Source organism: Lissotriton vulgaris, chromosome 1_1 (genome assembly GCF_964263255.1).
Source record: "Lissotriton vulgaris chromosome 1_1, aLisVul1.2, whole genome shotgun sequence".
Taxonomy (NCBI): Eukaryota; Metazoa; Chordata; class Amphibia; order Caudata; family Salamandridae; genus Lissotriton; species Lissotriton vulgaris.
The window spans coordinates 501032784-501057011 of NC_141685.1; the positions used below are offsets into that span (position 1 = coordinate 501032784).

Genomic DNA, 24228 nt, shown 5'->3' on the forward strand with positions numbered 1-24228 from the left:
TCCTGCTACAGCTACTTGGTTTTCAGTCATCGACTTGAAGAATGCCTTTTTCAGCATTCCGATAGCCGAAGAAAGCAGGGATATTTTCGGCTTCTGTCTAGGAGGTCGAAGTTTCAGATTTAAACGCGCTCCACAAGGCTATTGTGAGAGCCCATCTATTTACAGTCAAGCATTAAAAAGTCAGTTAGATACCTTTGTCCTTCCTCCAGGTTCTGCTCTAGTACAGTATGTAGATGATCTTCTAGTGGCTGCCAATGACAAAGAAACTTGCAAAGCAGCTACAATTTCGTTATTGCATCATTTGTCTAATTTGAATCATAAGGTGTCACCTTCGAAAATGCAATACTGCTGCCAAGAAGTGACCTACCTAGGTCATCTCTTGTCAAAGGAGGGAAGGAAGTTGACCCCAGAGAGAATAAAAGCAATTACGCAGATGAGTGTTCCTCGCACGCAGAGAGAAGTACGTGCCTTTCTAGGTATTACCTCTTACTGTAGGCAGTGGATCCCAAATTTTTCTCTTTTAGCAAAACCATTGGTAGCTTTGACTGGGAAAAATGTTCCGAGTCCGGTGCCATGGTCTGATGAATGTCAGGAGAGTTTTTCTGAGTTACGAAATGCATTGTGTTCAGCTCCTGTATTAGGTACACCTGATTACAGCAAGCCATTCACGCTCTATGTTCACGAGAGAGAAGGTTGCGCGTTGAGTGTTCTGACACAGACATTTGGTGATAAACAACGCCCTTGTGCGTATTTTTTATCAACATTGGATCCGGTAGCTAGAGCGTTACCTAGTTGTTTGAGAGCTACAGCGGCAGCTGCGGCTTCCATTCGACAATCTGCTGGTTTGGTGATGAATAACATGCTAGTGGTCATGGTTCCTCATGCTGTTGACACACTCATGAATCGAACTAAGACACAACACCTTACCAGTGCGAGATTATCTGGTTACGAGCTGACATTATTAGCGAGTCATATACAGATCAAAAGATGTAATGTATTGAATCCAGCAACGTTGTTGCCGGCTAATCAAGAGTCGAGTGATTCCGAGCCCCATGATTGTTGTTTTAGAACGGAGGAAGAGACAAAAGGACGTATTGATTTAAAAGACACTCCATTGTCAGATCCAGATGGCACGCTGTATGTGGATGGGTCATGTTTTAAATTGGAGAATGGTGATGTGACTGCTGCTTATGCGGTAACGACTTTGAAGACGATTGTGGAGACTGCGAGAGTGAGTCAGAATTCTGCCCAAGCTGCAGAATTAATAGCTCTAACAAGAGCGTGTGTTTTAGCTAAGGGAAAGAGAGTGAATGTGTTCACAGATAGTCAGTACGCGTTCGGCGGGGCCCATAGTTTTGGCCGTTTGTGGAAAGAAAGAGGTTTCATTACGTCCCATGGGACTAAGATTCAACATGGTCAGCTAGTTAACGACCTGTTAGAATCTCTAACCTTGCCGACTGAAGTTGCGATTGTAAAGTGCAGTGCTCATAAAGCAATCACGGATGATGTTGGTCGTGGGAATGCTTTTGCTGATGAAACTGCTAAAAAGACCGCTAGAGACATGATGAGCAGAATGTATGTTGCTACGTCTGCAAGATGGATTGCTGAATCTGGAATGTGTGAGGATACAATGGAAAGTGTGAAAGAAATTCAGAAAGAGGCAACTGAGGAGGAAAAACGTGTATGGAGAGAAATTACGGGCAAGTTGGATTCGAGTGGGTGTTGGATTGATTTGTCAGAACAACAGCGTTGGATGTTGCCTGATGCGTATGTGCTTGCAGTGGTAACAATGGCGCATGGAGTAGCGCATATAAGTTCTAAGGGAATCTGTAAGATGTTGGCTCCGGTCTGGAAGAATGATGGGATCAGTAAATGTGCAGAGAGAGTGGTGAGAAATTGTATGGTATGCCTGATGCATAATCCTGGTAAGGGAACTCCAACTCCTGCTGGTCACTTCGCTCCTCCTTCCTGCCCCTTTGAAGTGATTCAGTTAGACTTCATTCACATGGATCGCTGTAATAATCTGAAATACGTCCTGGTGGTAGTCTGTGCTTTTTCCAGATGGATCGAAGCATATCCACTAAAGGACAATACTGCCCTATCAACTGCCAAAATTCTTCTCAAAGAATATTTCCCTAGATATGGTATGCCACGGATTGTATGGTCAGATAACGGAAGTGAGTTCATAGGGAAAGTTATGCAGAGTGTGTGTGCTGGTCTGAGCATAAAACAGAAGTTCCACAGTGCGAACCATCCCCAGTCTGCTGGTTTAGTTGAGGGTTACAATGGCACCCTCAAACTAAAACTAGCCAAAATTCAAGCATCCACGGGTTTGTCCTGGCCAGACGCACTACCCTTGGCTTTGTTATCAACGAGAGCAACTGTACATTCTAGAGTAGGGCTTAGCCCCTATGAGATTGTCTTTGGCCGCCCGGCAAATGTGTGGGGTGTGCCTAGGCCAAAGGAGTTTTGTTCTCTAGAATATCCTATGTTGATCGACTACCTTTACGACTTGACTGCTAAATTGAGTCTTATTCACCAACAGGTTTTCGATGCATTGCCAAAGCCTCCGGAGAGTCCAGGGCATCAGCTGAAACCCGGCGATCAAGTCGTGATCAGAAACTTCGCGAGGACGAAGAACCTTCAGCCCAGATACGTCGGCCCCTTCCAGGTCCTGCTTGCAACGAGAACAGCAGTTCGTGTAGCTGGTCGCAAGCACTGGGTGCATGCGTCTCATGTCAAACGTGTACCTTTGCCACTTCCTTACGACGACTGGGTGAAGAAGGGAATTGGTGCCTCCGAATTTGAAAAAACGCCAAAGTACATCCCTTTCAGCGATGCCGAATTGATTACCGACACTCCGAAATCTGACTCCCCTCCCGAAAAGACTCCTTTGAACTCTGAACATTTGTCCTCTGCATCAGAAAAAACTCTGTCATCTGCGAACTTGAACACTGCAACAACTACTAGTGATATGCTATTTGCTGATCAAACAGTTCCTGCAAAGCAAAGATACAATTTACGACCTCGTAATATGGACAAATAAAGCAGGCAACTGCCCATTGTGATATTTTGAAATTTTGAACTTTTGCCTTCAGCCAGGAAGTTTGCTATTGTTTTATTGTTTTTAAAATTGCCTTGCCGTCTGGGTAGCCGTAGGGTCGTGGCTGTGTGCCTAGTTGAATCTGCGGGGGTCTGACACAAGGTCGATCTTTCTTTTGGTTCTGGGAACTCCCAGGGCTGATAGAGGCATTTTCATCTACGTACACATCATCAGTGGTCGCGAGCGGATTGTAGAAGATGGAGCTTCCTGCGCTGCAACGAGAAAATGTGATTTATGTTCGCAGAAACAGACTTTACAGAATTCTTCACAGCAAATGCTTTTTAATACAATGTGCCATTACATTTTTGATTGTTTTGATAACGTTGGTGGGTGGAATCGTCTTTGGTATGGGTTTGATTTTTATGCCAGTAACCACAGTACCTCCCCTTGATCCTGCTACTTCTACTGTTTCTTCTATACACTCTTTTCACTCATTTCCTGAACATGAGCAAGCTCGACGCTCAGAATTCATTAATAACACTTTTGTACAGCTCTTGCACCAACACCAACTGGTAGTCAACACTACAGACTGCTGGGTGTGTGGCTTGATACCCCACACTATGGATAAAGGTATTCCCTACCTGGTTTTGCCTTTCAGCTATAATGGATCATTTCAGGCCCTTCAAACCATCTTTGCTTATGCCCTTGAAACCTATCCTCCGCGTCCACCACGTTCCACTAAATATAACTCTGCCAACAAAGCTTTAGTCCAGGGAATTATTGACATGATCAAGGACGTTAATAATACTCCATCTTACCCTAGAGACGAATTGCGAGTATATTTAAGTTGGAATTCTTCAGAGTATCGCCTTAGTTTGGGAGAAAGCAAGCGTAAAAGCTCAACTCCAATCTGGGTCGTACCTCACCGAGGTCAAGTCTGTTTGCAAGGTAATGGGAGAAATCCGAGAGCTCAGCTAGGGAGGAGTGAGTGCGTAGAGACTTACGTGTTTCCGGCTAACTCTTCCCCTGCTTTTCTTACTGCTAGGGGTACCTACTTCATCTGTCGAGACAGAGCTTATACATGGTTGCCTGCCGACTTTTCAGGATCATGCTATATTGCTCGATTGTTGCCTTCAACATACACTGCTTCATCTGACTACCACAGGACCAGAGTAGCGAGAGGTGTCTTCAGCAAGGAAGATACTGCTGGTCAGGAAGCTGGAGACTTCTTCAAAGGCTTCCTTCCGTTCTGGGGGCCTATGGCCAATAGTAGAAACATACGTCAGCTAACACGGGTAGTTGAATCTACTATTACCGAAACTGCTGGTGCCCTTAGCAATCTGACAGCTGAGCTTCAGGCGGATAGACTCATGACGTTGCAGAACCGTATGGTTCTAGACGTAATACTTGCAGATCGAGGTGGGGTATGCAGAATGATCCAATCGAGCTGCTGTGTCTTTATTCCTAATAATGCTCCAACAGTCTATGAGGCGATCTCGAAGCTACACAAGATTTCCGACTCTATTCATGTAGACAAGGGAAACTGGTCCTTCATGGAGTGGTTTTGGACTCTGATATCAGCGTGGGGATGGAAGGTTCTAATGGTCATTGGTGTCATCTTAGTATTCCTCTTCTCATGCTGCCTGATTATCCAGTGTGGTCCTGCTCTGTGTAGTCTTTGTGCTGCAACCTGTTTGAAGAAACCACCTGCGTTTGGAGAAAAGGCGCGAGAAAGGATGATGATACAACAGCATGTCACTGACCTGATGAGCATAGAATTAGACTCTGACATAGACTGAGTAATTGCCTATGTAAGGGCAAAAGGAGGGTCTGAGGTTCCGTGACGATTTGAACCCGTGTTTTCAATATTGTCGGAAATACATAATATTGGTATCAGCGAACCGCAAATGATCCATTTAGCATATCCTGGTGTTTTCGCTATGCTACGAGCAAGAGTACTCTTGCAACCAACACATTTCTGATCTACCCATGGCATCCATCTTAGATCATGGCGGCCATTTTGTGTTTCTTGCCCTCACATAAGCAATAACCTCTGATCACTTCATTTCAATTAAGGACACGTAGCCTTAGCCGGAGATTCACCTCTTCAAGTGACACGTGCACCTTGGAACAGAACACGCTGTAGCTGCATGACTCGACAAAGGCTGCCTCCTCTGCCCGAGGCCAGCCCTACCGAACTGGTTCTCGTGTCCATTGTCCCGATCATGATTAGGCGGCCGAAGCCGGTAGCCTTGCCCATTTACAACCCACAAACATCCCTTATCCCACTTTTCTATCTTCCACACCTGGCTCCGTTTCTTTCTTTCTGAATCTTTATTAGGGGGAGGTAACGAAATTTACGATGAGGCGGTTCGGCTCTTGAATGCAATATTGACAAGGGATTGTGATGAACTAGTGGGAACCCCTCTTCGTAATGTTTGGCATCAGATATTATCGACAGTTCCTGTGTAACGCCAAATATTTATTGTTTAGGACACAAAGGTTTGGGAATGTACTAACATGTGAAATATTTGCCTGGAGCACAATTTTTAGTATATAAGGAGCAACCCTCTTTGTACAAATCGAACAGGCTCCTAGATTCTGCCCGTGTGTAGTATCTGTGACTTCTGTGTCCCTGCAGTAATAAACCTTTGGTCTTTGACGCCACCATCGAGAAGCCCGTGTTTCTGTTCATTTGTGCACCAAGGCAGGTGGAACTCCGGGGTCTTCGGGTGTTGTTCCCTGACACCTCTGGACGGAACCAAAAAGTCCAGAACTCCACGGGCCTGTACTATTTCCGTTTGTTTTTTCGGGGTGTTGATTATCTCTGTCAGTCCTCTTAAGTCAGGAGGGATTGTTAAACTCTCGTGGTGAGGGGGGTCCGTTTCCTTATTGTCTTTGTTAGATGTCCCTGGGGGGAGTGACGATATTGTCGTATCTGGTTGAATTGGTCTCGGGAGGTATTGCGCCTCCTTTGTAGGCGCGAAAATTGCTGAAACCGGATCTTTTAGAAAGAAGAATCTATACATTTTTTGCTGCTGTTGTTTTCCTGTGAGTGGGCCGGGGTTTTCAGATATTGGGACCAGACTTCCTGTGTCCAACCCCTCGCTTTCTCCCTGTACCACGGAGTCGGCGTCTGTTGAAGACTTGGAAGCCTCTTTGGAAGGTCGTGCAGAATTTGCATTTTTTTTCTTCAGTTTTTTGCTTAGAGCAGTTTGCCGATTTGTTCCTGATCTCAATCTGTTATATTTTGTTATATTTTGTCATTATTGATGTTATTATTGTTGTATGGTTATATCTGTAAATGTATAGTAATGTTTTTCTTTTGTTCCCTTCTTTTTTTTGCCTTACCCCAACTGGAGCCCGAGATAGTATGGGCTACGCGGCGGAAGAGTCCCTCGACGTCTAGTGAGCTAATTTGGTGCGGGGTGAATATCCGTACCCCCGCGGATCAGGGGTCTGCCCTCGACACACTCCTCGCTCCTCCAACCGCTGCAATCACTTTTCAACAGTATTGCTCCTCACAGTGTTCCACAGACCACTTCCCACCTGGAACCAGTACTACTCACATGCTTTGAGTGCAGCACTACTGCACTTGGGGGTATGGTGTGTACGGTGTGGCTGGTAGGTGTGTGGCTGGTAGGTGTATTTCCTCCGTATTTTCTGGTTTTCTGGTGCTCAGTAGCCTTTAATAGCTATCAGTGGCTGTCAGCAGGAGTCTGGGCTGTCCACAGGGGTCTCTGGGCTGTTGCTCCCTCCGCGATCTTCCTTTACGGGGATCCCTGGGGTGTTGCTCCCTCCGTGACTCCCCTTGCAGCTCCTCACCTCTCCTCACCACCGGCCGCGTTGTACCGTGTTGTACCGTGTCCAGTGTCTGCAGTGTCTCCACAATGTCTCCACAGGGACTCAGCCTCCGCCTCTGAGCCTGTCCTGGAGCCGCCTACAGGCCGCCTCGGGGCTGCTGCTCCACAGCGGGTGTCACTTCCCTCTCTTCACGGGAGAGAGCAGGAGAAGATAGGCGGAGCTCACACACAGCCAGGCTGGCAGGGCCCGTGCTTAACCCCAGTGGACGCGGCTGCCGTGAGAGCAGTGAAAGCAGGGAGAGCTGCCACCAGTACGGGGAACGTGGGTAAAACCCCCTGCGCTCGACCCAAGTGGACGCTTGCCACCTTGGAGCTGCCGCGGCCTTCTCTTTTCTTTTCTTTTTGCGGCTTACAGTTGTGGCTGCGGCTGCGGCTGTGGAAACTTGATTTTCAAGTATTTCGCGCTTCACGCCGGATTAGCTCTGTCCCACTGCTCCGCACCTCTGGCTAAGCTTTGATCTAACGATGCAATGCGGTATTCTCTCTGCGTTTTTTCCACTTTCAAACCGTCGCTGCCGCTGCCCTGTTTGCTCTGCTGCTCTGTGCTCCGCAGCGCACTGCTCTGTGCTCTGCTGCTCTATGCTCCTTTGCTCTGCCGCTCTGTCACAATTAACAGTGTAAACAGGGAAACAATGAAGAGAAAAGTGAATTAATATAGAAACTTGTCCGACAAATCATGAGAACGGAAGGGGCAATGAATGCTTCCTCTTCAATATGTGCCAAATCAAGCGTCAACCGCGTCTCAGCCAGATTAATATCTTACTTTCTTCATCATGACACAGAACTAAAAATATCTGTGCACCCAATAGAAAGAATCTGCAAATAATTGAAAGGTACCTTGCCCAATGGGTTTAATTCAATAATATCAGCATAGCACAAGACAGGGAACCCAGTGCCATGCATCTATAGCTGATAAATGATGTGTTAGTCAAAGAACCATATTAATCAAGGAGAAACTCAAAATACAAATATGGAACAAAGAATGAGAAGAAAACAAACAAATGCAATCACAGTGTCATCCATGTTATAGAAAATGTGAGTGGAAAAAAGAATGAAATCTACCAGACTCCGTAAAGACATCTAGAATACACATGAGCATCTTTTGTATATTGTCTTACTGTCATTGTATTTCAAATTTTTTGTAAAATATATTTTTGCAATACTTATTGTTTGATTAATTGAGGGTACCTTTTAATAACCTTTTTCCAATTATTTTATGACTTGTGTTCTCTGTATATTGTTTCTAGTTTGTTTTCTTCTGTATTTATAACAAATGTCGTTTCTTGTTAAGGACTTTTTTGCTTCATCCACTGTTGTTGTGATAACACTTTTTAAAAGTGGCAACTTAAAAACCACCTTTACTAAAAGATGTATTTATAAAACCTAAGCTCAAGGAGCACAAACTCCAAATCTCTAACTCTTCCTAATTGAAAGTTAGACTTGTAAGATGTTACAAGGCAACTCCAATGTTAAGCTATGGGAGAGGTAGTCCCACAAAAGTGAAAAACGAAATCAGCAGTATTCCACTATCAGGACATGTAAAAAGCACCAGAACATGTCTCACCTTTCACATAAACTGCACCGTGCCCATGGGGCTACCTAAGGCCTACCTAAGAGGTGCTTTACATGTAGGAAGAGTTTGACGTGGCTGTTTAAAATTGCATGCACAGGCACTGCAATGGCAGGTGTGAGACATGTTTACAGGACTACTCATGTGGGTGGCACAGTCAGTGCTGCAGGCCAACTAGTAGCATTTGATGTACGGTCCCTGGGCAACCACAGTGCAATTTCCAACAAACTTCCAATAAATCAAATATGCCAATCATGAATACCCACCCAATCACAATTATAATTTACACAGGGAACACTTGCACTTTAGCCCTGAACAGCAGTGGTGAAGTGCCCAGAGTAGACAAAGCCAGCAAAAAACGAAATACTGCATACAAACAAAAATACAGGAGGTAGAGGAAAAAGACGGTGTAAACCACACCAAGGATGTCAGGTCTAACAACTGTGTATTCAGGTGTTTTTGTTAAGCACAAACATGCATTGTTTTTAAGCTGAGAATGATTTTGTTCACTCTTTCTTTAGTGTTGAGATTTACCTCAACAAAAAAATGTTCTGTAAAATTGAGGCAGGCTGTGGTAATTTGTCTTTGTAATTACATTTTTGTTAAGGGTAGGTTCAAATGGAGTAAAGTGTGCCATTAGACCATCTGTCTGTGTGTAAATTAGTTTTACTTTTATTACATGCTTACATTTTCATGTCTTCACAAGTCATTGTACTATGCCTCAAGGTCTCTTTGATATAAACAAAATATGCATACAATAAATGTACAGCTGAAGGCATAGCCTTTATTGAATTATTTGGTTGCCCTCGTTCAGAATGCAGAATAAAAATGTAATGTCATAATGGTACTAGATATATTAAATATAAACTTAGTAAGATTTTACAGAGAATTTAGTTTATTACTCATATGCATTGTATTATGCCTATATTTGTCTTTTACATTGTTTTAAGATTATTTTTCTTTTTAGGTGGATATAGTCAACGGTTACCAAGTGCAAGTGCATTGGGAAAAATATTCACAGCATTACCAATGGGTTGCCCAATTTTTCAGATGCTGGAACTCAAACTGGCTGCATATATCGATTTTCCAAGATTCATGAGTCCTGGAGTTCTTGTAACTTGTGCCGATGATATTGAACTTTTCAGTACTGGAACCAAAGAGATTATTAAGTTTGAAAAGCCTGGCTTTACAGCTTTAGCTCATCCTTCTTCACTGACTATAGGCACAACACATGGAGTGTATGTACTAGAACCATCAGTTTTACCAGAACATCATGAATTAGAGTATAGGGTATGTAGACATTTTCTTCATAAGCCTACAATACAAATGATGCATCAGGCTGGGGCGGTAACTAAAATGAGAAACTTAGAGTTAAATTCTGTGGAAGGCGATGGTGAAAAGGGTACAGCAAGCTCTGAGATTGTTTATACTGATAGTTTGTTTTACATAGATCACAGCACTGCCAAAATATTGCTTGCTTTCAATAAAGAAATTGGCACACTCAGCTGTGAGATAGATGCATATGGTGACTTTCTGCAAGCCCTTGGATCTGAAGCAACGCTGGATTATACAAGGAACACTGTCAATGTTACAAAAAAAGACACACAACTAATTGAAATGAGGGAAAAGATATTTTGGCTGTTAAAAGGAACACAACTTAATGTTATTGTTTTAAATAACTCAAAATTTTATCATATTGGAACCACCAAAGAGTACATATTTCATCTTACCCAGGATGACAAGTTGAGAGCAGAGCTTGGCCTACAGTCTAAGATATTTAGTGTCTTTTCAACGGAATCGGAGCATTTAGCCAAATCGACTTGTTTTATTCACAGCATACTGGATTCCCGGTCCTCTGTTGGTTCTGGCTCAGTTGTTGAGTATTGTAGATTGGGTCCTGATGTTTCATTGGGGGAAAACTGCATTGTTAGTAGTTCCTGTATAACTATGAAAACAATCATCCCAACAAATTCCTTTGTGTATTCAATGAGTTTGAAGATTGATGGACAATTAATGTATTCAACTATAGCATGTGGGTTAGAAGATGATTTTAAAAAGAACGTAAAATCACTTTCCGAAATACAGTCTCTACAATATTTTGGCACAAGTCTGCCATACTGCCTGGGTTTATGGGGTCTAAAGGCTTCAGAAAAACTTTTCTCTGACAATAGTAGCGGCCTTGGTTTGTGGAATGCCCGTATTTTCCCTGTTTGTCTCTCTTTAGAGGAATCTGCTGTATTGTCTGTATCGATGCTTAATGCCGTACGCAACAATTGCCATTGTGGTATCTCTGACAGAAAGCTATTGTCAATTGCAGAAATGCTGTCCTTCAAAGATGTTGAAGACATGTTACTATTTAGGCACAAACTCTGCGAGGAAATTGGTATCCAATGTAAGTCTTGAAGATGTTGTTTGTAAAAATACTCAACGTCAGATTCTCATTTTTAAGAAATAACTTCCCTTTTCTACGTTTTACAAAAAAAATCGAGTAGGTTTTATTTTTGTAAATAGCTTATGTAATTTAATGTTAGCTACTTTGTATTTCTTTATCATGTTAGCGGTGAAGATGGTTCAGCAATCTACTCATCTGAAAACAATTCTCTGGTTTAATGTAGTGACATTCAGTGAACTAACAAACAGTGGCAGATTTCTCAATAAATAGCGTATCTGACTATAAATTGTTGGAGGGATTGAATTTCTTTTTTGTTTTAAATTAATATCAAAGTTGTATGCAAAAATACATTATATTCTCTGCATTGTTTTGAAGCGTTATTTTTCTATACCAATAAACACTTTCTTACTGATGGATCATGATGTAATTCACTGTAAAACTACGACAGCCACAAGCCTGGATGGTGTAGTATTTTGCCTGAAGCTATCTGTAATGTGAAAATTTCTTTATCTCATTGAATTTCATTTCTGTAATTTTCCAGTTGTGTAGAGCCCAGAAAGCAAGCAAGGATTCATGTTTACGGGCATGTAAAAACAAGTCCTTGACATTCAATGTTACGTGTATGACTTAAGATATTTGCTTTGATAATGTGATAATTGGCACTTTCTGTTACTTGTGATCTTATGTGTGTTTCTTATCTCTAAAAACTCAAACTAATTCTACATGTACGCATAATTGTTGTCCGTTTCATTTATACCTATTACTCCATTGGATGTCATTTAGGGGATGCACCTGCAACCCCTGGCTTGCCCCTTGCGACCCCTTGCCTGAGGTGGCAAATTCGGTGCCAAGAACACAGGGGCAGGTCCACATTCCTTAGTATTGGTGTATGTGTGTGTCAGTTACATGAACTGAGTGATATTATAGCCCATATTTATTATTCCTTCACACAAGGCAACGCTGTACCAAATATACCTTGCGTCTTATGGGGAGAGAAGCAATGCATATAGCTACTAAGACATGGTGCGCTGGGGAGAGAAACAATGCACCATATCTACAAAGACATGGTGCATTGTTTCTCTCCCTGTGCATTTCCGGGCTTCTGATAAAAACACTAATTCATTTGTGTAGCTAGGCCTAGCACCAGTGATGCAGCAGGCCCCAAAACACAAGGTGGAGACATTATTTCCTGTAAAACAAATGACTTGATTTGGCAAGCAGGGGAGAGGGGTAGCTTCAGTATTTGGGCCTAGGATCAAATTGTATATCAGTATTTGGGCCTGGGCCTAGTCTCTGCTGCCATCCAGGGATACCTTCCAAACCCAGGCATTTTTTAAAGTAGACAAACAGGGGAATTCAGGGTGGTGTACATTGCATGGATAACACAACTTTTTCTTACCTACAATGCTCTGCAAACCTCAAACTTTCCCTAAAATCATGCCATCCTCCACAGTGCCACATGTTCACTTGATCACTTTTTTCGTTGTTTTCTATACCTTTGCCGAATTGATTAGAGTATGGCTGAAGCTGTGAGTTATGTTCTATGTTGTGTGCTTTGCTAATCATAACTGGTGAATCTCCGTGGATTTAACAAGTTGGGGCAAGATCCATAACTCACTTTCTAACTATGTTTTTTTTCTGTGATTTTTTTAAATTCTTTATTTAATTTTTGACCCCTGCAGCTCACGTTAATTATGCGCAACAGGACTTCTGTCTAGACCCTACTCCCAACCTGTTCGGCCCCCACTGCCCACGGCCTGCCATGTAGCCCTTTTGTGCCTTGCATAGCCTTTAGTCAGGTCCTTTACCCAACCACCTATGGCTGTGTGCAGCAGGGGTTTATTGTAGGGGTTGTCTGGCCTTGCACTGACCTTGCTTTGCTAGCTGCTAAATTTTATATTTGCCCCTGCTATGCAGATCTGCTCAAAACGTGACATAGTCATCATTAAATTAATTGGTTCGTCTTCTGCTATACTGACAATTCTATTGCCACCCTTTAACTATGCTTCTCCTGTATGGATTGACATAAAACTTAACATACAAACAGAAAGCTAATCCTGTCTCTTGCCAAATTGTGTGCAGATTTATCACACATGGCAAAATGTCTTCGAAAATAAGCACTTTTGTGCTCCCCCTTTTTAATTGGGCCTTACCCCTTTAAGGTATATGTACAATTCGAAAACATAGTAATAGTAATCAGAACGTACCAAGTGTCTGCTAAATTTCAGTCATATTTATGCTAAAGTTAAAAGCAAATCAACAAATGGCTTTACAAATACTAAGCCATACAAAAATGTTAACCCTTTTAATCACACCAGCACCTTTTTTTATGTAAACATTTTGAAAAATACTAAACTGATTTTAACCAAATCAAAAAACACACTTTCTGAGTACAGCTCTACTTCATGCCAAGTTTGGTGAGCAGTGTTTGCTCTGTCCTTCAGCAAAATGTCCTATCATAGTGCAATGAGAAATTAAACACTTTCACCTTCCCTTAACTTAATTTTTTGCCACCAATCAATATTTGTAGTGCGCACATATCACCCCAAGGGATATCCAGGCGCTGTCTTGGGTGGATCGAACCTGGATATGCTGAAACATAACTGACTGAATTAGGAGATTTGCACTTTTCATACCAGTTTGTTCACGTGGTCAGAAGTTATAAGCAAATCAAACAAATGCCTTTTCAATGGTAAGTTCTACTGAAGCATAACTACATAGTGGCAATTGTTTGTGACTGTGTAGCCGTGTAGCCTGCAACTTGGCCAATCACAGTGCAGCCTAATGGAGACGATCATTTGGCAGTGTTTCAGGCTGCGAGTCAGACTGTAGCCGACCATGCACATCAACCATTGATTGACTGGCTTTTGGAGCGCAGTTGTACATCTTCCTGTTAGATGTTTATGGTTCCATTCACATCGCTAGTAGATCAGGTGTGATGGGTCGCTTGGTTCATTAGGCCTTCATACATTTAACAAAGATTTGCTACTTTTTGGGATACGGGGCTGTGTGGCTCTACTTCCTGCAATGTGTGCGCACAGCACATCTTCTAACTTTCTAAACGGTTGATGAAACCTGCGAAGAACCTCTTCTATTCAGTAGCTCTTGCCTCACTACTGTTTGAGAATACCAGTTTAGTAGTTATACTGAGTAGTTCTATAAATACCCATCATTTAAATATCTGAGGCTTTGTATCCTTTGCCCTAATATTCTTTATTTAAGTGCAAAATGATTGTGTCCGACTTTCTTGTAGAGAGGTCAAATTGGTGTACAACTAGTGTTTTTTTTCCAAAAGCGTATACACTATGGAGGACATCTTACACCTTTGAGACTCTGTTTCCTGCTATTAAATTGTTTGCATTTTCACTTTGATGCTTTATATAGAACACGCCCTTCAACTAAGTTTAATGTCAATAGTGACTCGCATCCCTCCACACATGCAGCTTTCACCATCACTCATGCAAATGAGAATGGAGGTTGAATCAAACATTTTTAAGGAGCTCACCATAGATAATGACCCACTCACCTTTTTTTGAGGTCTAGCAGAATAATTCTACCCCACCCATTCTTACTATTTTATATTTTCTAGAGTTATTCGCTTCACTGCCCCAACATAGAGCGCCATTCACAATATGTAGGACATCTACGACCACCTATGTAGAACGTGAGCAGAAATAAACTCATAACTTTTAGACTAATGTAAATTGCACTTAACGGCGAAAAACCCAACAAATTGGAAGATTTTCCAAATAAATAAATGTCTTTTTATCGTTGGGGGGGGGGGGGAAGGTTAACCTGGGGCTGAGTTAGTTTGGCCCTGCTTAATACACAACACCCACAAACCTAGGATTGTGATAATTAATTTCCATTTTAAAGTTAGTTTCCCACACCAGAAAAAATCTATAAGACCTCTCCTCTGAAAGGCAGAATTAAGGGTCTTTCGAAGGTGGAAAAGGAAAGAGAATACTCCCACATTTCATGGAGGGGGCATATAGGGGGTTTCCACATGGCAAAGTATTACAAAATATTTCTGCATGATTTACTCATGCACGTTGTCCACTTGGAGGAAAATTTGCTTGTGTAGGTTTTGCCTATGAAAACTACACCTTTAAATGAGTGGCAGTAAGCAGTTCTAAAAATTCTCCTGTGATACTTTGGGATGAACACAAAAAGTCATAAATCTACACCACGGTGCAAACTACCCTTTGCTCACAAAATAAGAGTAGTATGGTTGTAAATTACGTTTTTGCTTCTGCAATCTATGGGAGATGAAACCTGATGCAAATTGCAGCCGCAGATATCAGCTTGATTTGTGCACCTCTGAAAGTGGAATAACAGATTAAACGCAAGGAGAAGATGGACAGCGTGCTGAATTTTTTCAGACACATACCCCCAGTCACAGATCTGGGTTGAACCCATCATCATTCTTTAGCTCTCTTCGCCACCTCAGTTTGGACCCAGCCATATGCAAATCAGTCTTAACCCTGTGCCTCATAGGATACTCAGATCGCAACACAAATTGTACATAAGCTAATTTGCACACCCCTTGTCAAATCAGATTAGTTAGTGTGCAGTTTATCCCCATTTTTGTGGGTTAACCGTGATCAGACCCTAAATTCAGGAGAATGGGTACAGTAGTATAATTCTGACTTTTCATTAGGTCTGTAGTTAGCCAATACCTTTTATTTTTACAAAAATTCTATGTATAATATACTTGCGTCATGGGGCTTTCAGTTAGCTTTCTTCATCCAGTGGTCTTTCATTCACATTTTATTCCCATCCACTACATCGTACACAATAGGACAATAGGGCAGCTTACTACAGTTCACTTTGAGGGACTGCTTTTTTGCTCTTTCACAAAGAGCACACTATGAAGTTCCCTCCAGTTCCAGCATTTTTTTAGTTTTTTCTTTATGATTACTTTAGTGTTGCCTTTGTGTTTAGAGCCGGATGTGATAGAAAAATGCTTTCTACAAGCGCTCTGTGTTTTTGGTGAGCACAAAGGGTATATTTTCTTTCTCAGTTACTGTCTCCTGCTAATATTGTAAATTCCTTTTGGAGTGGCTTTATCTGTTTCTATTTCACAGCATATCATACTATGTCCATTTGAAACGGTTGTTTATAAGATTAACCTCTTGTTAGTATGCACACAATAAAGTGCATTCCTAACTGCACTCCTGTTGTCATTCTGGTATGTATTATAATTCAGGAGTACAGTTAAGCTTGTTAGCCGTACAAACAGGACATTCAGACTAAATTGGTCATCTATTTTGCTGTCCGTGCTCTTATATACAAGGGTTATATAGACATTTAACTATGGTGTTACCAAATGAAGCTGTCACATATTTAGATAGCCTCTTCTATCAATGTATTGCTTAATCTGTCCATCTATCTAGCTTTGAATCTAAGGGCCCGATGTAGGTGGCCAATACCGGTCGGAAACGGCCGAATTCGGCCATTTCCGACCGGTATTTGACCTTTTGAGATGTAGGGGACCTTATTTTCTCCGATTCGGTATTTTACTGATTCAGTAAAATTACCGAATCGGAAAAATACCGAATCGGTAAGTTTACCGATTTTAAAAAATCGGGATGTAGGTGGGACTACTTTCAGTCCCACAGGCCCTTCAGATTCGGGGCGCGATGTAGGTGGCAAATTCCGGTCGGAAACGGCCGAAATCGGCCGTTTCCGACCGGTATTTGGCACTTTGAGATGTAGGGGGCCAGTATTTACCTATTCGGTATATTTACCGAATCGGTAAATTTACAGAATCTGTAAAATACCGAATCGGTATTTTTACCGATTCGGTATCTTCCAGATGTAGGTGGGACTCTTCTGAGTCCCACAGGCCTTTCAGATTCGGTATTTTAACACACAATCCAATTGGGTGTTAAAATACCGAATCCAGGTGTGCATGCACATGTGTGCATGCACACCTATGCCATGTGACAGACAGACATGCCCTTAGGGCATACACGCCAGTATTGGGGGTGCTAGAGGGTGTCAAAGTGACACCCCCTGCACCCTTGCTGGAATCGGTATTTACCGATTCGGTAAATACCGAATCGGTATTGCCCATTGATTCCTATGGGCTTCAATGCCCATAGGAATCAATGGGCATTACCGATTCGGTATTTACCGAATCGGTAAATACCGATTCCTTCCGATTCGGTAATTTTTAAAATAAAATTACCTACATCTGCCCTTCTCTTTTTTACCACTTCTTAAATACTGATTCGGTATGAATCGGTATTTATGAAGTGGTAAAAAAGATTTACCTACATCGGGCCCTCGGTATTTTAACACCCAATCCAATTGGGTGTTACAATACCGAATCCAGGTGTGCATGCACATGTGTGCATGCACACCTATGCCATGTGACAGACAGACATGCCCTTAGGGCATGTCTGTGTGCCACATGGCACACAAGCCAGTATTGGGGGTGCTAGAGGGTGTCAAAGTGACACCCCCTGCACCCTTGCAGAAATCAGTAATTACCGAATCGGTAAGTACCGATTCGGTAATGCACATTGATTCCTATGGGCTTCAAGGCCCATAGGAATCAATGGGGGATACCGATTCGGTATTTACAGAATCGGTGAATACCGAATCTTACAGATTCGGTATTTACCGATTCTGAAATAGCCACATCTCCCCCCCTCCAATTTACCACTTCTTAAATACCGAATCGGTATGATTCGGTATTTAAGAAGTGGTAAATTGGAGTTTACCTACATCGGGCCCCAAATGCCTGTTTATATTTGAATATGTATGTCTATCTATATGCCTTTCTGTCTGTCTATCTAGCTATCTTTACAACTCTGTATATCTTTGCATTGTCTGTCCATCTTTGCAACTATGTCCATTAGTCAGTCTACCTATCTTTGCTGCTATCGTCAATTTATGCAATTTTACCTATCGATGCATGCAACTTTAGCTTTCTATACTTGCAAGTCTATTTATTTATCCATCTGGGTAACCCTATCTATATCAATCGTTCTAGCTAACAATCTAACTATAAAACAATATCTATCTTTAGAGCCCTCTATATCTGTCTTTGTAAGCCTCTCTATCTTCGTTCACCTCTCTTTGCATTTGAAATATGACTGGGATCTGCAGGCGTGAAGTTTGTTCCACTGCTGCCAACTTACTTTTCTCAAACAAACCAAAAATTCTGAAAGGCATATCCCATGGTGTCACCATTTCCTACCACATGTACACAATCATGTTGCGACTCCATTATTTTCATTGTACAAAATACGCTGTACCTCCCTATTTAGGTCTGTCCAGGAGGAGCTTTTGTTATAATAGACGTTGATTTGTTAACGTAATAAGAGGTCTCACAGGAAGAACACTGTTTCATGATGTGAAGTTCTAAGAGGCAACATGTCACATTGTGTGAGATATTTAGATGTGTTTGCGTACAACAAGCACATTTTACAAAGGTGTAGTGTTTAAATGTTCATGTATATTATGGCACTAAGAACATACTCTAAATTATGTTAATAAAAACCCTTTAAAGGCAATTTTAATTTGTCCATAGCATCTCGAATTCTTAACATTTGTTGAAACTTGCACAATATCCTCATTTTTCAAAGTAAAAAGAAAAAAAGTAATTTTCGCATTACAGGTCAGTGGAAAATTTAAACCTACCTCTGAGCCAACAAAAATCTGCTCCGTTGCTATTTGTAGTTATGGCCCTGAATGTTATTAGTGCGGTGTGGTTTGAGCCTTCAAAGGAAGCATGGTTTTGGCAGATCCCCGCTTCTCCCCCTCCCATCCTGGGCCTTCTGCACATCTAGCAAACACATTGTGCCTTTTTTTTCAAAAATAAAATTAACAAAGAATTATGCTATTGCAATTCTGCTGGGGTATATGTACCTTGAGGCCCACTAACAAGTGCAAGCATAAACTCCTGGGTCGGGGTATGCAGTATCTGTCTTGTGTTGTTACAGGTGCTGTTGTATGTGGGGACTTCGCTGTTTCTTGCCTCAGCTGTTCGGAAGTTTTCAGTTTTCCTCCTTTTTTGCCAAGTAACCCAGATTGGCATTCTGAAGCCCTTTAATGCTTTCACTCATTGTTAGGGGGACCACCTCACTCAAGGTCATTAAAGACGCTGACTCCAGCCCTGAACATTTCACCTACAAATCATTGTTATTAGGTGTGTTAGTTTAATTAGTTTAATCAAGCAAATGAAGGCTGCAACTCCCATAATGTATTAGGTGATTACATGAAGGTTCAGAACTGTAAACAGTGTCTGTAATGTCTAGGAAAGAAGCAGCGCCGGGGCCGGACTGGAACCACAACCGTCCCTGGCAAAGTGCTCGGCCGCCACCCTGAGCACTTTGCCGGTGCCGGTTTTCGGCCGATTTTGGTACAGGGCCGATTTTGCAGCTATACTGCAAAAACGGCCCTGTAACAAAAACGGCCCCCAGGGGCCCAAAACCGGCCCCCACCCGTGTGGCGCACTGGGAGATTGCCCGGTGCCTGCTATGGCCGGTCCGGGCCTGAGCAGCACCACTTTTACAGAGTTTGCCAATGCAGCACTACTTTTGTTTTCTCGTCTTTCTTTGAACAACATTGTTTTCCCTAGGTAAGGAAGTGCACCATTCCTAACGGTACTGCAATACCTGATTGATGCTTAGAGTGGAACATGTTTAATGTGATCGTTATCAGCTGTCTTTCTTATCTTAGTTTATAAAATGTGTACTGCCTCTCTGTGTTCTGGGATATTGTCTTTTTAAGCCACACTGCTTGAAACGGGTCCTTTGTAGGTTCTAAGTCATGTCCTTAACTTTTCAGGCAGAAACACAAATTGATTTCTGTTAGAAATGGGGGGTCTCTAGTTGGCAATCGTTTGCACCATTGTCCAAGTAGGGACCCTTCTTCCTAGTCCGCGTAAGGGGGATACACTTCTAAAATAACCCCTGCTCACCCCCTTGGTAGCTTGGCACGAGCAGACAGGCTTATCTCAGAGGCAGTTTGTAAACCAGTGGTGCACACATACAGTAATACAGTGAAAACACTCCAATTGGACATCACACCAGTTTTGAAAAAGAATAAGTAATCTTGATCTAAACCAAGCAACACCAAAACAGCAAAAATCCATGATACAGTAATAAAAATATGACTCTCAAATGGTAGAAATAGTTCTGTTCAAAGCAAATTGCAGATGCAACACTTTTCACACAATGTACCTTGGATGCGTTGTGCACACAAACAAAAAGGGTCGCAGGGAAGGTGATACGTCGGTTCCTTACACGCAGGGAAGGTGATGCATCAGTTCCCTGCTTGGGAGGAGGTGATGCGTCTGTTCCTTACTGCTGTGCAGGGGAGGTGATGGGTCGGTTCCTTACCGGAGAGGAGGTGATGCGTCGGTTTCTTATTGTGTGGGGTGGTGATCTGACAGTTTCTTACTGCGTCCCCCAACAATGTGACAGACCTGGTGCCTCAATGCGATGCATGACAATCCGGGACGATGCCTGGGTTCTTGCAGCTGTACAGTAGGGCTTGTGTCCCAATCAGTGTAGTGATCTCGGACTTCGGAGACCGGTGCACCCGATTCGGCATGTGGCGATTTCTTGAGGCGCGGATAGGCACTGCGTCGGTTTCTTCGGCCATGCGTCTGAAACAGGTACGGAGCATTGCGCTTCTCGTTGTTGAATTGCTTTTCCAGCTCCCGACAACCAGAGCAACCTCAAGAGGCCTAGAACAGCTACACGCACCTCTTGGCAGGTCAGAGCTCCCAGCAAGGAAATTCAGGGGAGATGGGGGTGAGTCTTGTGTCCCTGAGACTTCATAATTGAAGGCAAGCTCTTCTTCAAGCCTTTGGAGATCGTCCTCAAGCAGGGGAAACAGCACACAGCAAAGTCCTTTTCACTTTCCTTGGCAGAAAGTAGCCACTGCAGGCCAATCCCAGACAGCATCCAGCACAGGGGCAGTATTCCTCCTCAGTTTGTCCAGCTCTTCTCCTTGGCAAATGTTCCTCTTGATTCTCAGAAGTGATCTTTGAAGTCTTTTCTATCCCTGAGATTTCCTACAGGAGGATAGCTCTACTTCAAGCCCTTGGAGAAAACTCTAACAGCAGGATGATTGAAGCGCAGTTAAGTCCTTTCCCTGCCCAAGACAGAAGGAACCACTGCAGGCCAACCCCAACAGCACAAAGCACAGGGGCAGTAGTCCGCCAGCTTTCCCAGTTCTTCCTGGCAGGTTCCTTAGTTCAACAGTAATCTAAAATACTGTGGTCTAGGTACCACTATTTATACAGCAAATTCCTTTGTTCTCTTGGTGTGAGGTTCCGTGACGATCGTAAGTGGTGTTTTTGACTCGCACGAATATGGTCGAGTCTGGTATCTACGAACCGCAAATGACGAGTTTAGTGGGTGTACGCAGTTTCGCTGTACTAACTTAAACCGTTCGTCTGTTTCGTGGGTTTCTATATCTGTACCCACGGGTTCCACCTTAGATACAGCATCCATTTTGTTTCTTGCCCTCAAGTAGCCAGCGAACGGACGCTGTCCGCTTCGCGACCCTGGGATTCCCAAGACTCTTGCGGAAGACACGTTTCCTTTGAAAGTGTCTTTATGACGAGGGGGATGATACTGTAAGGCAGATGGCTCCGGTTGAGGCACATCTTGCCGTGCCGGTCTATTGTCTTAGCCGTGCATCTCATTAGGCACGTCCCTTTGATGCCCGCAACTCGTGTTTCCCGATACCACCCCTTTTACACCCTTTTTGATCTCCCCACTGTTTCTGTCTTCCTCTACACCTGTTCCTGTTCCTTCTTCGATCTGTTTACTACCGATTGGAATGTACTAATGGTGGGAAGATGAGTTTTTACAGTTGGGAACCACCAAATGTTTTCATACTTATGTTCCGGGTCCTGGGTGCATGAAAGTAACTCCTTGTGGTTTTACAATGGGAACCAAGTTGTAAACCTTTGTGTACCATGTTAACCTATGAGAGAAAACTGTATAAAAAGGAGCGACCCACAGTAGCAAATTGAATCAGACTCCGCGAACTTACATGCTGTGTACTTCACGTGACTTCTGTGTTCCCTGCAGTAAATAAACCTCGAATCTTTGACGCCGAAGGAAGTGTCCCGTGTCTCTGTCATTTGTACGCCGGAACAGGTTACCCACGAAGGTTTCAGGTGTTGTCCCCTGGCACCGCTGGGTCTTAAATAACCCAGTCCTTCAGTTGGCGCCCAACGTGGGGCTGCATCAGTGGTACCGGTCCAAGCCCGACGATCGTGAGGAACTTCGTGTGAAATCTCCGAGGGAAGGTGCACCCCGCTTCATCGATCCTGTTGTCGAAACAAGTGGCCCGACGACTTTTCCCGCGAAGATTCCCGCCTCCTGACGGCTGCGACGGACTGCTGCCCTGACTGTAGACCTGTTTTGGCGCCTGACGTAGACCTTGGTACAGCGAGACGATTGACGGGCCTTCCTGGTGACACCATCGATCTTTGAGTTAAGTATTTGTGGGTCGCTCCCAGAGTCCTTAGTTGTGGGTGCTTAGTTGTTGCATGGTTCCATTGCATTTCTGGTTCTTAGTACTTGGTTCTTTGTTGTGATATTTGACGTCTGCAGTCGCCAAAAACCGAGGGTATTTGTTCTTTGCAGGGACTTGGTAAATCCCGTAACCCTTGAAGTTTGTGAAACTCGGCTAGTGTGCAAGATGCCTGGTCGTAGTACTTTGTTTGGTTGCTTTAGAAGATGTGGTACGGATTCCCGACTGGAGGACTCGTGTCCGATACCTCCGGTTGGAACTCCAGCTTATGAATTGTATAGCAAGCATGGGTTAGGTCCGATTACCTTTAACGAATATTGGATTCGCTATACCAGAAAGGATGGTGTCCTTAGTTGGCCACCTCATGGTAGTTTCGAGACCTCGATTTTAGATAACCTTGAGGCTAAATTGTTTAAGAAGAAATCTAGGCCGGCCATGTTTGATGCCTTTCGGTTGTGGCGTAAAGAAGCCAAACAGAAAGAAATCAGACAGACAAAACGTAATCAGAGAGATGGAGTTGCTACTATAGTAAAGAAAGCAGAACAGTTCCAGCGAGATAAGGAGGAAAAGGAAAAGGAAGTTTTTGATAGACTTCAGCGTATGTCTATAGATAAATGTTATCCCGCTTTGCCAACGGAGTCGGATAAGAAGGAGGAATTAGTTGAGGATCCTTTAATGTCCTATCTTATGAAGTCACCACCTCCGTACGCGCAGGGTACCACAGCTCCTGTGGTTCCTCCTATACTTCCTCCTCAACCTCCTCCTCAACCTGTACTCGTTCTTCCGACTGTTCCTGCTCCTTTGCCTACTTCTGTTCCTACTGCTCCACCGCTTGTACCTCCTCAAACTCCTGCTCCCGCTGCTGCTCCTGTTCTACTTACTCCTGCTGTTCCATCTGGTTCCGACTCTTCTCTTGTTAATCCTTTATATTATACTTCTCCATCTACCCGACGTCGTACCCCCTCTGTTGCTGCTAATTTCTTTCATTCTCTTGGACCTATTCTCGAGTCCGCTGGTTCGGACGGTCCTCAAAGACGTAGTCAGCTTCCCAGTAATCGGGAACGTGCTGCATTGTATAATATGGCGATGGGTTGGATGAAACACCCCCTTAGAAATCCTCCACGTTCGGTGCTCGATACGTTTTGTCAATTCAATATACCGACACAAAGATATGTTTTCGAGGAAATGTGTAAGGTTTTACGTGATCAAATATCGGCCGATGCATCTGATGATGTATTGACTGCTTTGACTAATCTACAGCTTCAGTTTTCGAGCGGAACGATAGTCGATTCTAATGTTCGAAGCGCTGTTGAGCAGTTGTTATCTCTTCGTCCCTCTATAATGCCTCGAGCATTGTTTGTGGAAGACATTGAGGGACCACTAGACACGCATGGTCAGTATCCCATGCGCGAGGTTCCACCAGTGTGGATGCCAGGTGATGCTAATCACGCTCCACCGATCTTGCCACATTTCCAGAGAGTGTGGATACACCTCCCATGGAAACGATCGGAAGTTCTGCAGGTGAAGCAATCTTTGCCTGACCCTCGCAAAAATCCTGCAGGGTATTATAAGGAATTATCGCAGCTCGTAGATGCTACGATAATGAATCTTGCTGATATCGATATGTTGTTCGGTAATGTTGTGCCGCAACCGGTATGGGCTAAGATTTGTCAGGAAGATCATGCAAACGAATTAGGTGGGGATTGGGCAGCTCTTACGGCGGCAGATACACGACAAATTGGTGGGGCTAAACCTGAACAGCTCATTACGGCTTTGCCTCAGAGAATTATCACCCTAATGAAAACGCTTATGCCAGCCATGAAGGTGAATTGGGACAAACTGTCCGCTT

The 24228-nt window shown here is 43.3% G+C and overlaps 1 protein-coding gene across 2 annotated transcripts in view; it reads left to right on the forward strand.

The window, feature by feature from the left end:
* The window catches only part of LOC147747399 (serine/threonine-protein kinase TNNI3K), a 2862006-nt gene that overhangs the window by 102693 nt on the left and 2735085 nt on the right, over positions 1-24228 (forward strand). The window contains exon 4 of one of the 2 annotated variants that reach the window (XM_086953862.1): positions 9444-11284. The exons of the other annotated variant lie outside the window; for it this stretch is intronic. Coding sequence (XP_086809988.1) covers positions 9444-10879 — 1436 coding nt within the window. The 3' untranslated portion in view covers positions 10880-11284. Of the gene's footprint in view, positions 1-9443; positions 11285-24228 lie in introns of those variants that run through there. 2 annotated transcript variants of the gene reach the window in all.